General features: G+C 41.2%; 1 protein-coding gene across 1 annotated transcript in view; it reads left to right on the top strand.

The window, feature by feature from the left end:
• Window positions 1-13581, top strand: part of MTHFD2L (methylenetetrahydrofolate dehydrogenase (NADP+ dependent) 2 like) — a 51829-nt gene that overhangs the window by 6411 nt on the left and 31837 nt on the right. Inside the window, exons 2-3 of the mRNA XM_074992050.1 lie at window positions 5071-5255; window positions 8896-9018. Coding sequence (XP_074848151.1) covers window positions 5071-5255; window positions 8896-9018 — 308 coding nt within the window. The remainder of the gene's footprint in view (window positions 1-5070; window positions 5256-8895; window positions 9019-13581) is intronic.

A 13581-nucleotide genomic window follows, 5' to 3' on the forward strand; every position in this document is an offset into this window, starting at 1 on the left:
TATGTGCCGCTTCTTCCAGAAGTGGCACGCTAGTGAGCTATCCAGAAGATGCTAATGAGGCCTGGATGCAAATTTTCTGCACCTCACTAGCGTATCAGCACATGGTTCAGAGTCCGGAAGAAGTTTTTCTGGACTCCGAAGTACATGTGCAGATGCATGGCCTGTGGGGATCTTCCGGAAGGAAACCCTCCTTCCTGAAGACCCTTCTTCCCCAAAATGTAAAGGTCATTTCTACAAACAAATAGCAATAAGCTCTCGTTCCCCCAATAACCTTCTCTTCAATTTAGAGAGGTTTGCCTTAGATAAGAGCCTCACTACTGTTCCAGTTTACATCCTCTTAGGACTTTTCTCCTGTGTTTCTATATAAGTCATGGAAGTAATATGTGCAAAACTGGGCACAGTATTCCAGATGGGCCTTGCAGTGGTCTTCTACAATGGTATAATTTTGCTGCTTTGCTTTTGTTTGTGTATAGCTTCTGATGTAGTCTAGAATTATTTTGACATCTTGTGCATTAATGGACCAAACTGTGTCCATTTTGTATTAGTGCTAACTTAAAACTTCCTTTCATTGCCAATACATTCCAGTACTCTACCGTACGTGATATTGCTTTGCATTACAAATTTTAAGCAATATATCTCATTAGCTGTCTTATAGTTCACTCCTTTATTGTATTTGGGTCTTCTTGAAGGTTACTCTTGTGCTTAAAACGGGTCAGCCACCCTCGGCACAGGTGGGTTTTCATTGGCACATGAAGCAGGAGCTCAGCCCCCAACCTTCTTCCCTCATGCAGCCAGCAGCTTGCTCAAAGCCATGCTGCTTGTGTATTAACAAAGGACCAGCTGATGCTACCAACTACCACCTAAATGGTAAAGTGCTGCATCTTAATTTATTAATTAAGCTGTTGTATGTAGGATAGTGACTTTAAAAAGTATCACTGGCCCTTAGGTGGTACATAGAGATCAACAGGTCAAATTTCAGTACTCTGCCAAGGAAAGGTTGCTGACCCCTGGCTTAAAACATTAATGATATTTTTGTATGTCAGTGACTTCAGGAAAATGATCTGCTAGGCAGGAACAGCTCTGCATTAAGTTGTTAAAATACACTGAAAAGCTGCTTTTCTCCTGTGAGCTGTTACCATTTAAAATGATCTCTTGTTTATGCTTATACGAATTTCTTTATATTATGTTTAGGAGAACAATGAATAGGTATAGGCATATCATATCTTCTAAGAAGTGTATGGTAACTGTCAGCCACAAGGCATTGACATACATTTTTCTTGACCAAGGTCAACAAACTGTATTGAGCTGTTGACCTTTTAATTTGGCACTTCACGCTCTAAAACATATTAGTTCATACCTCCAGTAGCAGCTTGAAGGATGTTATGGAGTCCTAAATATTTTGTTTTGTGCAAAGTCAGACTTGAATGATGGCAGCTGGTGTGACTCTGGAAAGCTAAAAGTGTGCCCTTAGACATTTTAGAAGGTTACACTTTATATGTAGGACTAAGAAAGTTAGTTGATCATAATCATAATCATGCTTCAATTCTGGAAAAGTGGGATCAAGCATCTTATAGGATAAGATCTTTGTGTCATGAGTATGTGGACCACCAGTGGTAATTCTGATAATGCTGTATATAAAAACAGAACGCTAGTATCCTCCACTGTGCTGTGTTTTGGAAGAAGAGTAGATGTGTCCACTGGCACTTCATGTATCAATCTTACTTTCAGAGTTTTAAATGTTATCTGTAAAAATTCAGCGAGACTTGATTAGATATTATTTAATATGCAAAGATATATTATTCTTGTTCGTAGAAACATTAAATATATAAATTTTTGGCTTCCTTGGTTTTCCTTGAAACTTGTGAAAAGACAAGGAGTTGAAATATTTGGGAACGTATATAGCTTCAGAGGAGGTAGAGACAAAGCAGGGTCATGATCCATGTAGTATTAGAGCAGAGCTGATACGCACATTTACATGCATCAGACAGGTGAGACTGAGAATCCAAAGTCAAAGAAAACTGAGGGTACAGGCAGATGAGTTCAGTAAGAGTGTTGGATGAGGAAGATGGAATTGCACCTGAGAATGTTCTTGTCCAAGCAACCTACAGTTTGAACCTCCCTAGCCTGTCACTCTTTGGTCTGGCAACATTCGTGTTCTGGCATAATTTTAGTTAGCTGGATGTCCACTTATTGTGGGTGCGGCCAAGTTTTCCGTGGACTTAGTTTGTTTACTGCCACCAGTCCTGGCTCTGTGTTCTGTACTGTTATATAGCTCTTATTTATCCCCAGCTGTCTTCTAAAAGCCTGTAAGCAGCGGAAGTGCTGGTAATGCTGCTAGACAATGTTGACCTCCTGTGGTTCAGCAAATTCTCTGGCTTGGCACTGGACAAGTCATGAGGGTGCTGGACTAGAGAGGTTCATCCTGTACTACTTCCATTTTCAAACAGTTACCTGAGAGTTGTTGATAGAAAGCTGCAAACTCACTTTGAGACAAGGATAGAAAATCAACAGAAAGGAGTCACTAAAGCTATTAAAACAGAAATTCAATTGAGTATCAGCCGCATAAGATCAGCAGTTAAAATTAAAGATAGTTTTGATAAGACCAATAGAGAGAAGGTTAAAACTTACTCAAAAACTGCAGCCAGTGAGAAATTCAGTTGCTCACAGGCGTAGCAGTGTTTCTGTCAGACCACCTATTAAACTGTACTCCATAGTCCATTCTGTACTCCACAGTCCATTTTACTATTTTCAAGTACAATTCAAGGTATAGTTACTTAATGATCATATATTCTCTTCAGAGCGAATAAATGGTGGCAGGTTTGAGTTTGAGAATCACTGTAATTTCTGTCCCCAGAGATGTGTTAAGTTGAATTTTGGAGTTCTGGTGGGAAGTGGTTCCCTAGAGTCTGTAATTTTCCTCCCCACTGTCCCAGATCTTACACTGTCACTGTGATCTTACAGTGGCATCCTGAAAAGAGTTATAGAGTCTTTAGTTTGAAAAAAAATAGAAGCTGCATTTCTCCATATTTCTGTGTTTCTGGTGGTTTAGTTTGGCTTCCTGTGTGAGTCTAGTGAGCTCAGTTAGAAGAAGAATTAAGGTCTGTTCAGACAACAGTCCATATTAGTATGTATTGTTATGTATGTGGTAGTTCTCCGAGCTCAAAGAGGGTACATAGATAAAGTAGGGTTGTAAGTAAGAGATTGGTGTGAGGAGGGAGCAGTTGGATATTTTGTTAGGCAGTCAGATCTGGAATTCTGTATCTTAAGCAAAGATAAAAGTTATGGTTTTGGATTGTGATTCATTTATATACATAATGATGGTCTTGGACTGATTGGATCATACAAAACATCTTGCTTCAAACTGATAAATGAGTCAAGTTTTCTCATTTGATTAACAGTTTCATTGCTCTAAATATTCAGAGGCTGCATTGTCTTACAGTTTAAAAAAAATCATCTAATATCTAAAAGTTGCAGACTTTAGCTTTTCTGTGAAAAAGCAACAGGCTGGATTACAAGCACAAGACATTAAAAAGTGCCTGACCTGGATAATGTAACTGGTAACCGGCTGGCCCAGATGTGAAATGCTAGAGGAAAGAAAGTCCCTAAACAAGGAAAAGAACAAACTAAGATTTCAAGATACTAAACAGTGTGGAACTGACCTCTTTAGCATTGCTAATGCTATTGATAAGCTCAGTTTCATGATGTGACATTTTTGATGACTAATTTACTGCAAATGGCACAGTCAATTTTACATCTAAAAAGGAGTATTTCTGTTACAGTCAGAGACCGTTGAATGACACACTGGGCAAGTTTTTAATGTTGCCCTACTTATAAAATGCAGATCATATTTTCCCTGTGCACCCTTTGAAATCCAATGGGGGTTTTGGTTGTGTAAAAATGTGTGGGACTGAGACCTGAAGGTTAGGAAGTTGCTGTCCTGTCTCTCTGAAAGGCAGTATTTTACTTCAGCTTGTAAAGTGCTAGCTGTGTTCTAAGAAAGAAATTTAGTTATTTTTAAAAATGTTATTCCTAGTTGTAGAAGTCTGACCTCAAGATGTTGGGCATGTGAACAGGGTAGAGTAAAGTTGTTTTTCTAATACAGTGTTTTACAGCCCACTTACTGTGAAGCATCTGTCGACAGAAGTATTATTCCTCGGACTTTCAAGGGTTCACACTGTCGGCACACATTCAGAGTTCCGTAGAGACTCTGTCAACAGCAGGTTTTAGGTGTGTGGATGCTCCCTGAGTTATGTCAACAGAAGTCCCCTTCTGTTGACAAAACTCTGTAGTGTAGAAACAGCCTCATTGTTTAGGGAAGAGTTTAGTACAATCTTTTCCAGCTGCTCTATGGCCTATATTTACTTTTTCCTTCCTCATGTTGTTTTTGCATTATCAACATTTACCTATATCAATTTTGATAAGTGTGGTAAACAAACTGTTCATGTATGTGGAACAATACCCTGGTCAGATTTCTTTTCCCAGAGTTGCTTCATCCTATGAAATAATATCCCTTTTCACCAGCTTGTTCTCACCCAGCACCTTATCTCAAGTAGGCCCTGGGAGAGCAATGGCACTAGCTTGATTTGACAAAAGGGATTATAGTATAAATAACAGGATAGTTATAACCCTGAACTAAATATGGAACAGGGCTATCCACTACTGGGGGTGTGCAAAGGAGGGGAGTCATAGGACAGATATCACCAACAAGATTCCCTGGGACTCTGCTCTCAATCCCTTGGATTTCTGGGAGGAGAGGGGTTAACATGATAGTGTATTTAGCTCTGCATTTTAGGAAAGTGGGGTGACAGAACCACGCAGGTTGCTGAGCTGCTGTTCTATGTGTGTGGCGATTCTCTGGATTCATGATATTCTGCCTCCTTATGGTGTACAAAGCATGAACTGTATACTATCACTTATACGTCATTCAAACAATAGCCCAATATCCATTGGCTCTGAGATTGGTAAATATATAATGCAGTAGAGCTGAATATTGTAAGTGTTTTGATTATTAAATGTTTGACTTAAGATTGTAGATTTTTAACATTTGAATTTACATCTTTGCCTTTGTAGTGATGAAGCAACTATTATCTCAGGGACTCTGCTTGCTAAACAAGTCTGTAGAGAAGTCCAGAGAGATGTAGACTCATGGATGTCCCTTGGAAATAAGAGACCTCATCTCACCGTCATTTTAGTGGGAGACAACCCAGCTAGTCATACATATGTACGAAATAAGATGAAGGCAGCTGCTGCTGTAGGTATGTGATGAATAAAAACAAATGTGTGCATTTAAACACAAGATTTTCTTCTTGTTCAGAATGACCAGTATCTTAGTTTCATTTTGTATCATTTTCCTTTTTGAATACCCATGATTTATATGCTGTGGAAAATTCATAGTCATACTGCAGGAATACAGTCAAAAGGCAAACAAAGAACTATTTTCATATTATATTAACACAAGGCGGGAGCATAGTGTTGGTCTTCTGTGAAGTGATTTTCTACTTTGAATGTTTTTAATAAATTATTTTTATGGTTTCCCCAGAAACTAAGGGAAAGCATGGGGCAGGAGGGAAGCATGGCTTTTCAACTCTTTGTATGTGCTTTATGTCCATACCCTCTGTCAACACTACAGAGATCTTTTGCAAGAACTTCTTTCAAAAGAGCATATCCACACACACAAAAGTGGACAGAAAGAGTGATCTGCTCTTTTGAAAGAGAGCATCCACACAGCCCCTGCTCTTTTGAAAGAACAGACCAGGGACTGAAAATGAAGCCCGTTCTTTCAAAAGAAGGGCCCTGTAGAGTGTCAACACACATTTCCCTTTGAAAGAGGCTTTCAAAAGGGGGCACTCTTCCTGAAACGGGAAATGAAGAGTGATTTTTTGAAAGGAGCACCACATTCTTTTGATTTACTTTCCAAAGAATGCTTTTTGTGTGTAGATGCTCCATGGCTCTTTCAAAAGAGCCCCCTTCTTTCAAAAGAACTTGCTAGTGTAGGTGCAGCCTATATGTGCCTGTCCTGGAAATCAAGGTAATTAAAGGTTATTAAGTGGAAATTACTTCAGGTTTTGGTCCTTCCCACAAGATACCCCAGGATAACTTTTTTTTAAAAAAACTTATAGATAAAGTAAGAGATTGGAAAGGTAATCTGAATTAATCTTTCTCTATAACTAGTACAGCCACCTGAATTCTTAGAAATAAGTTTTGATGCCCTAGAATTTGAGGAAACTCTGCTTGTGAATTGACACCTCTCAAAAAAGTAGCTACATTTTGTAGGAAAATTTCATATCATTATAATGTCTGGCACTCATGATATTATAATGTTTAAGCCCTGGTGTCTTTTGGAATTCCGTTTGCCATTTCACTCTAGATTTAAAATAAAAGTGATTGTGTTACACCTCTGAATCCAAAAAGCGGCAGCCTCAGCCTTAAGAACAGTGTAAATAGCTCATAAATGCCGCAGTCTAGTGGCCAATCAGTAGACTACACTGCCTCACCATTACTCCACATAACTACAAGGGCAGGTCCACAATAAAGTGAAAGGTGGAATTAAGATACACTACTCCATATATGTTAATTGTGTAGCTGGAGTCAATGCGTCTTAATTCAGGCTTCTGTGCCATATCCACTGCTGGTATTCACTCACCTAATGAAGACAGGACTATGGGCACCAATGCAGATGCCTTGTGCGTTAGATTTAGCACATTGCTACCAGGCATTCTAAATTGAACTCCAGAAGATAAACTGTGGCAATGTTTATCTTCCTGGAAGTGAAGACGTAGCCTTTCTTCTGCACTATCAAAATTCTGGTAAGCTTCTACTAGCATTTCCACCTTAGAGTCTGTTTGTTTATTTGTCAGTGGGATCCACAGTGCTAATGATGCTTTAGGTCTTCAAATGTAAGTTCTAAGCATGCTCTTGTCTCATTCAATACTGAAATTCAGGCCACTATTTGTACAGGGTACCTCCCTGGTATGGCACCCTCAGTACCTGGCTGGTCCCAAACCAGGGAATCTGCCAGACAAGAGGAGGATCACTGCCAGCCCCTCTGCTGCCAGCGGGTCTGGTGCTCCACATCCGCACACTCCTGTTTGGTCAATGTCAGACCCTCCACTGGTGCTGGAGTAGTGCTCAGGGCAAAAGGCAAGCTGGCTGTAGAGAACGTCCACATGGAGCTCTGCTGCCACCTTTTCTCCTCTTCAGGGAGGGTGGAGCTGCTCAGAACTTGAGTACCACAAATGTTTGTGGTGCTCCAGAAGCTCTGGGAGGGTGGGGAAGAGTGGCTGAGTGTGGGGCCACTTTTTCCCCTCCAATCTGGGAGCATCCTTGGGGATGTTGGACTATGGAAGTCCTAACTAGAGAGGTCCAAACGGTGTGACTTACATAATGATTTGGTTGCCCAACTTTAGATACCTGTTTTGTTTTGTTTTTTTTTTTAAAATGCATCCCTTTAGCTATACAGTCTTCCTGGAATCAATCACATTTAATAGCTTCAACCAAGTGTCATATCACTGGCTAGGATTAAGTTGTCCAAATTTCCCAAGGAACACTGTTTTCAATATTCCTTAGAGTGGTCTTAGGAGGGTACATACTTAGACAAAGCACATTCTTTGGTTCAAATATCTTCCTTATAACAATAAGAAATTAGATAGAAACCACAAAGAACCTCAGAAAAATCAGTATTCATCATTCTCAAGCAAAAATAAAGTACATAAGGTCATCTAGACCTTCTTCCTGAAAAATCAAAGGGAGGAAAATGATCCGTTTCTTCCTTAACAAAGTTTTAAAAATAGGTTAAAATCACTTTTTTTTTATCTTTCAGTTAGTGTGACTACAAGAAATACGTTTACATCTTGATATAAAGAAAACTGTCATTGCTAGCACTATGGCCACGTCTACGCTAGCCCAAAACTTCGAAATGGCCATGCAAATGCCATTGGCATGTGAGCGGCCACAGCACTTCGAAATTGCCATGGCTCACTGCCACGTGGCTTGTCCAGACAGGAGTCCTTTTCGAAAAGGGCCCTGGGAACTTCGAAATCTCCTTATTCCTATCAGCTGTGGCCACCCGCATGTTAATGAGGCGCTGAATATGTATTTCAGCGCTTCATTAGTAATCTTTGAAACGGCCATTTGAATGGCCATTTTGAACTTTTGGGCTAGGGTAGACATGGCCTATATGAATTGTGGCCGGTTGCTCAGCTACAATATTTTTGTTCTACATAATAGACACGCTACTTCTCCAGAGTCAGAATTTTACCTCCTGCCTTACGTACATCAGTATTTTGATTGCAGTGAAAATTCAATAGCAATGGAAAAAGTAACTGCTTGTGTGTATTATATGTTGCAAAAATCCCCTTATAATTTTATTTATTCATTTCATAGGGAATATGGAGAACTGGGAATATAAAACAAAATTAGAATTCTATTATATTGTCTGATCAATAGAAGAATTGCTGTTTTTATATAAATCTTTCCACTATGAGCAAGATATTTTAATAACGAGGACATTAGAAGAATAAGCAATCCTACTGAATTAACACAATGGTCTAAATAGAAATCTGAGTCACTTTGATATCAATACAACTGCAGTTCTATGATGTTGCTTGACATATTATTTATTAGGATTTTGCAATCATTTATAAAATGTGCTTTAATATTGTTAGACGACTGAAACATGAATTTTTTATGATATTAGACATTAATTATGTACACATACTGTTAATATTGAACAGAAAAGGTGAGAATTTCAGAAGTGCGCATTGCTCATTGAAGACAGTCAATGGGAGCAGAGCTGGAGGAATTCTGGGCACTTCTTAAAAATGTCACCCAGAATAGCTCACCTTAGAAAAAAAATTGTACAGTGCAAATGACTTTTGGTTTTGATTTTTTACTCAGGCATTTATAGCGAGATAATATGGAAACCTCAAGACATTTCTCAGGAAGAACTTTTAGAACTGACTGCCAAATTAAACCAGGATTCAAGAGTTAATGGTATATTAGTCCAGCTACCTCTACCAGGTAAGTGATGCAATGTTCATTATGTGCTTTAAATCTGAACAGTTGTAAGAAGGAAATTGGAAACCACTTGTGTATACAAGCAGTATGCCATTGCTGTAAAAGCTCTTAAAAATTGCTGATTATAACAAGTCTGCTGTATGGTGCTTACATCTGCTATTTAATACTGATTCCTTATTTTGTCCTATATCTTCGGACTGAAACAGAGCGGATTATTCTTAGTGAAGCTTAGGCTTCTTATCAAAGGCCCAACTTTTCCTTTTAATCTGACTGAGGATAGGTGTCTGTTAATGTTCTGGAATATTGTGCATCTGTCATTTTCGCAAAGGTAGACAGGAATTATTTTTATGTCAGTCTCTTTATAAATTGGGCAGACTTTCTCCCACTCATGATGTGTGTGAGAGGTGGTGATGGTAAACTCAATGGATGGGGAAGCTGTGACATACCTGCATACAGTCCAGATTGGTGAGTAGCTATGACACTCTGCCCTGTAGCCTGAGGTGTCCTTTCCAATTCTCTGCTGTTTGACCCACCACATTGGACTGCTCACAAACAGCTTCCAGCATGTAAGTCACTTCTAACTATGTCTGAATAGTAACAAAGAGGAAGCCGTGCTAGTCTATACACCTATCAAAACAAAAAGCAGTCAAGTAGCACTTTAAAGACTAGCAAAATGGTTTATTAGGTGAGCATTCGTGAGCCCAACACATTGCCAGTTCCAGATTTGCCACCGGAATACAATCATAAGGCTGGAAGAGACTCCAAGAGCAATTTAGTCTACCAGTCTACTAAAATGTAGGATTTCTAGTGTCTCAACCAGTGTTTCCCAATTTTATTTGTTGATGGAACCTTTTTATACTCAGAAGAATTTGCAGAAACCCATTGCCAGGCTCTGTCCCCTACAGCCGCTGAACCCAGGCCCCATCTCCAGGCTTTGCCTCTCTCAGCCCCAAACCAGCCCCTGGGACTAATCCATCCATGTGCAAAATAAATTTTATAAGCACCAAGGCATGTGCTAATGTGCACCACTAATGGAAACAAAAAACCTAGCTCTAGGCATTCCACTAATGAGCTGCTTGGCATTGGAATCTGTAAAATATTGGCAACAGTGATCTGCAGCTACAAGCCAAGAACTTTTCCCTTATTACAAGATTAACAAGAAGCACCTTTGTTACTTATTGAAATTCATAATTAACTAGCCACATTTTATAACAAACAGGAATAGCCTTTATAGCATCTGAGATGGGAATGTAGCAACATGCCTCTTTCCCATGAAGTCACAGCAGTTGACACAGGGCTGTTGCATGTCACCAGCTAGAGGCATCTAACATCCCTATTTTGACATCTCCATAAATGTCCTCATTTTCAGAGGTCCCTGCACATGCATCTTGCCTTCAGTTAAAGACATTAGGTGTTCAGCACATCAGACCTTTTAAGAGAGATTTTTCAGAAGAACCAGAAGAATTTAGGCTTGCACTTATGTCCTTTAATCCTTTAGGAGCTTTTGCGGGGGAAAAGTCCAACGCTCTCTTTGAAATCTTGGCCCCTGTATACACGTGTTCGTAAATTCTAGAGGAAGTGTTAGTTTGTAGAAGACTGTTAAGCAGCAGCTCCTTAGCGTGCATTCCAGTAAGGAGGGACATTCAAAACTGGTGCCTTGCAAAATTCCTTCTACATTACACTGAGTCAGACAGGTGAAAAGAAGTTGAACCCTATCATGAATCTGTAGCCTTCCATTTTCATGAGGCTGAGGATTTAAAATAGCAGATGCCAATTAATGAGTCCATGCTTGTTTACACTTCACCACTTTTTTCATATTAAAATATCAGTGCTCTAATTGTCTGTCTTCTGTTTTTCAAAGCCACCCTGCCAAAGCCACTCTGCTCTTGTTCATGTGTCAGGCATAAAGATTCATTCTGAGTTTGAACTTTCACAGCATGGGTGGTGGGGGACACCTGGGGTCACAGGGAGGGTGGAGAAGAACACACACACACACACTCACATTGCCTACGGAGGTTGTGGGTTCTCCATCGTTGGAGATACTTAAGAGCTGATTTTATAGTCATTTTCCATGGATGATCTAGATGGTGCTTGGTCCTGCCATGAGGGCAGGAGATTGGAGTTAATGACTCCTCAAGATCCCTTCCAGTTCTAGTATTCTGTGATTCTATGCCTATTGCTTACTGAGCTAATCATAATGTTTCCTTACATTCCCTGCCTGCAGTTGGATTGTGAGCTCTGATGGGCTGGAACTGTGGTTTTGTTATACTTGTACAGTTCCTTGCAGAACTTGGTCCTGACTTGGGTTTCTGAGGTCTACTGTAATACAAATAATAATAATGCACCACAGGACTGTGAATTAGGCTAAGGCTATGTCTACACTATGAGATAATATCAATTTTAAGTCATTTAGCCTGATTTTATCAAGTGCCTGTCCTCACTGTAAATTCCATTAGCTCAATTTATGGTGCACTAAAATTGACATAATATCGTAGTAACCTGACTGGTTTAGCATTCAGTTCGAATTTCAAAGTCTGCATGAAGGGTAGTCAGGAAGTGCCATGTCTTTTAAATCAAATTCAGTAGCCTCTAGAGATGTCCCTTATGTGCCCCATGATGCCCCACTGTTCTCCTCTCTGGCCTCTTCCATCTCCACTGAGCTCAGGTGCGTAGGAAATAGGCAACAGGAAGACTGTTACAATTTGGCACCTGGAAGCCCGAGGATGCAGGGTCATGAGAGGCTGAAAAATCTTTTGATGTTAGCGCAGCTGTGGGCTCTGTGTCTACTTTCCTGCACTGCCTGGCGCCAGCCACTGGCCCCATGTACCATGTGTCAGCTGGGCTGTGGGTGCAGATTGTGCTTGTCTGATAGGACGAGAAACTTTTCAGCTTACGTGTCCTGCCCCCCCACATCCCCTCCCTACCCTCCCCGAGAGGTGCTATGCATTCTGGAACTTTCCCTCGCCTGCATCATGTGGCACCTTGTCTGTGGGTGGGGGTCATTCTTGGATGAGAAACTTCTTTACAGCCTCTTACATTTTGTCCTGACCTCCACATCCTGTCCCTTCCCTCCCTCCATCTGGACTTTCCAGCACCCAGCTGCATCCTGTGGCTTGACCCCAAGCCAGTGAAAGGACGTGCTGTGCCGTGCAGTTTGCATGCAGTGAAGGTCCTGTAGCCAGCAAAGGGAAGTCTCTCTCAGCGACTTGGATATTGCGGGGGCTGTCTGCTATTCAAGGGTCTTTTATCCACCCGGGGAAGTCTCCCTAGGTGGCCATGATTTTTGGGGGCTGGCATAGTCGGGGGAGTCTTTTGGCAATCGTGGGGAAGTCTCCCTGGGCGATCATGATTTTTGGGCAACAGAAGATAATACTTTGTTACTAGACTCGCTCTCCTCTCAGATGAAATTCTTGTATGGGCTTTATCCAAAGGCCAAGGGGCTGGCTGTAGTCAAGGGTCTTTTAGCTCCCTGGGGGAAGTCTTCCTGGGCAGTCACGATTTTTGGGGCTGGTTACAGTCAGTGGTCTTTTAGCCGCCCCGTGCCATAACTGAATTTATGAATTTTCAGTGTAGCACCGACATCTGCTTAAACAAATTCTTGTTCTAAGGGTCTTCTTTGCCGGGAGGTCTAAATCCAGAGGCAGGTGGTAGGTCCTGCCCAGGAGTGTCAGCCAGCATCCTGGGCATGGATGTAGCCCTGCTAGACCTCCTTCACCTTCACTTCCTCCATGCTGCAGTGGGGGAGGGCAGCCTCGTTCTGCCAGTGTGATGGATGTCTGGCATAAGTTTGGACACTATGGCACTTCACCTTAGGGTCTTGGAGTAGATCCTCCTCACCCCACAGGTTAAGGAGGGTGAACACCTTTCGCCCCGTCTAGGAGGGACCCGCATCTTGGTGCCCGAGGCTTAGACCTCTCCAGATGATTCCATGAGGGGCCAGAGAGTCTCAGACTCCCTCCTGGTGTGCCATGTAAAATGCTGGCTGAAAAGGAGTGGGTGCAAGGGTGTTTGCACAACAGATTGTAGCTCTGCTATTCAGGCAGACTCAGAAGTTTGTCACTACAGCGTCTGGCCTTTCAGACAAAATTATTGATCTGAGGATCTTCTTTGCCAGGAGGTCTAAATCCAGAACCGAGCCTGCAAAGATCCAGTACTTTTGCATTCTGTTTCCAAAACCTGTTGGTTTGGAAACCCGAAATCTTTTTTTTCTAACCTTTAAGCCCTTTACAACCCCTCTTCTCCCCTCAATTATGAAAAACACATCTCTTATACAGGCAAGCCAGATGCCTCCTGAGGAAAAGGGACGTTTGGTTAGAACGGCAGGGGAATAATGAAAATAAAATGTGGGAAGATGCCATCAGATACTAGTGACTGTGGGTGGGGCACTTTTTTCCCCATCCTACACCAGTGAAAATAGCCAGAATGCTACAGGGCTTAGGGAACTGTGGGATAGGTTCCCACAATATACTGCTGCAACAGTCGATTTTGGTGACTTGTGGGTGGCAACAATAAGTCGATTTTGTGGGGAGTATGTGGGATGCCCAAAATTGAATTGATAAAACCCAC

Source organism: Carettochelys insculpta, chromosome 4 (genome assembly GCF_033958435.1).
Source record: "Carettochelys insculpta isolate YL-2023 chromosome 4, ASM3395843v1, whole genome shotgun sequence".
Taxonomy (NCBI): domain Eukaryota; kingdom Metazoa; phylum Chordata; order Testudines; family Carettochelyidae; genus Carettochelys; species Carettochelys insculpta.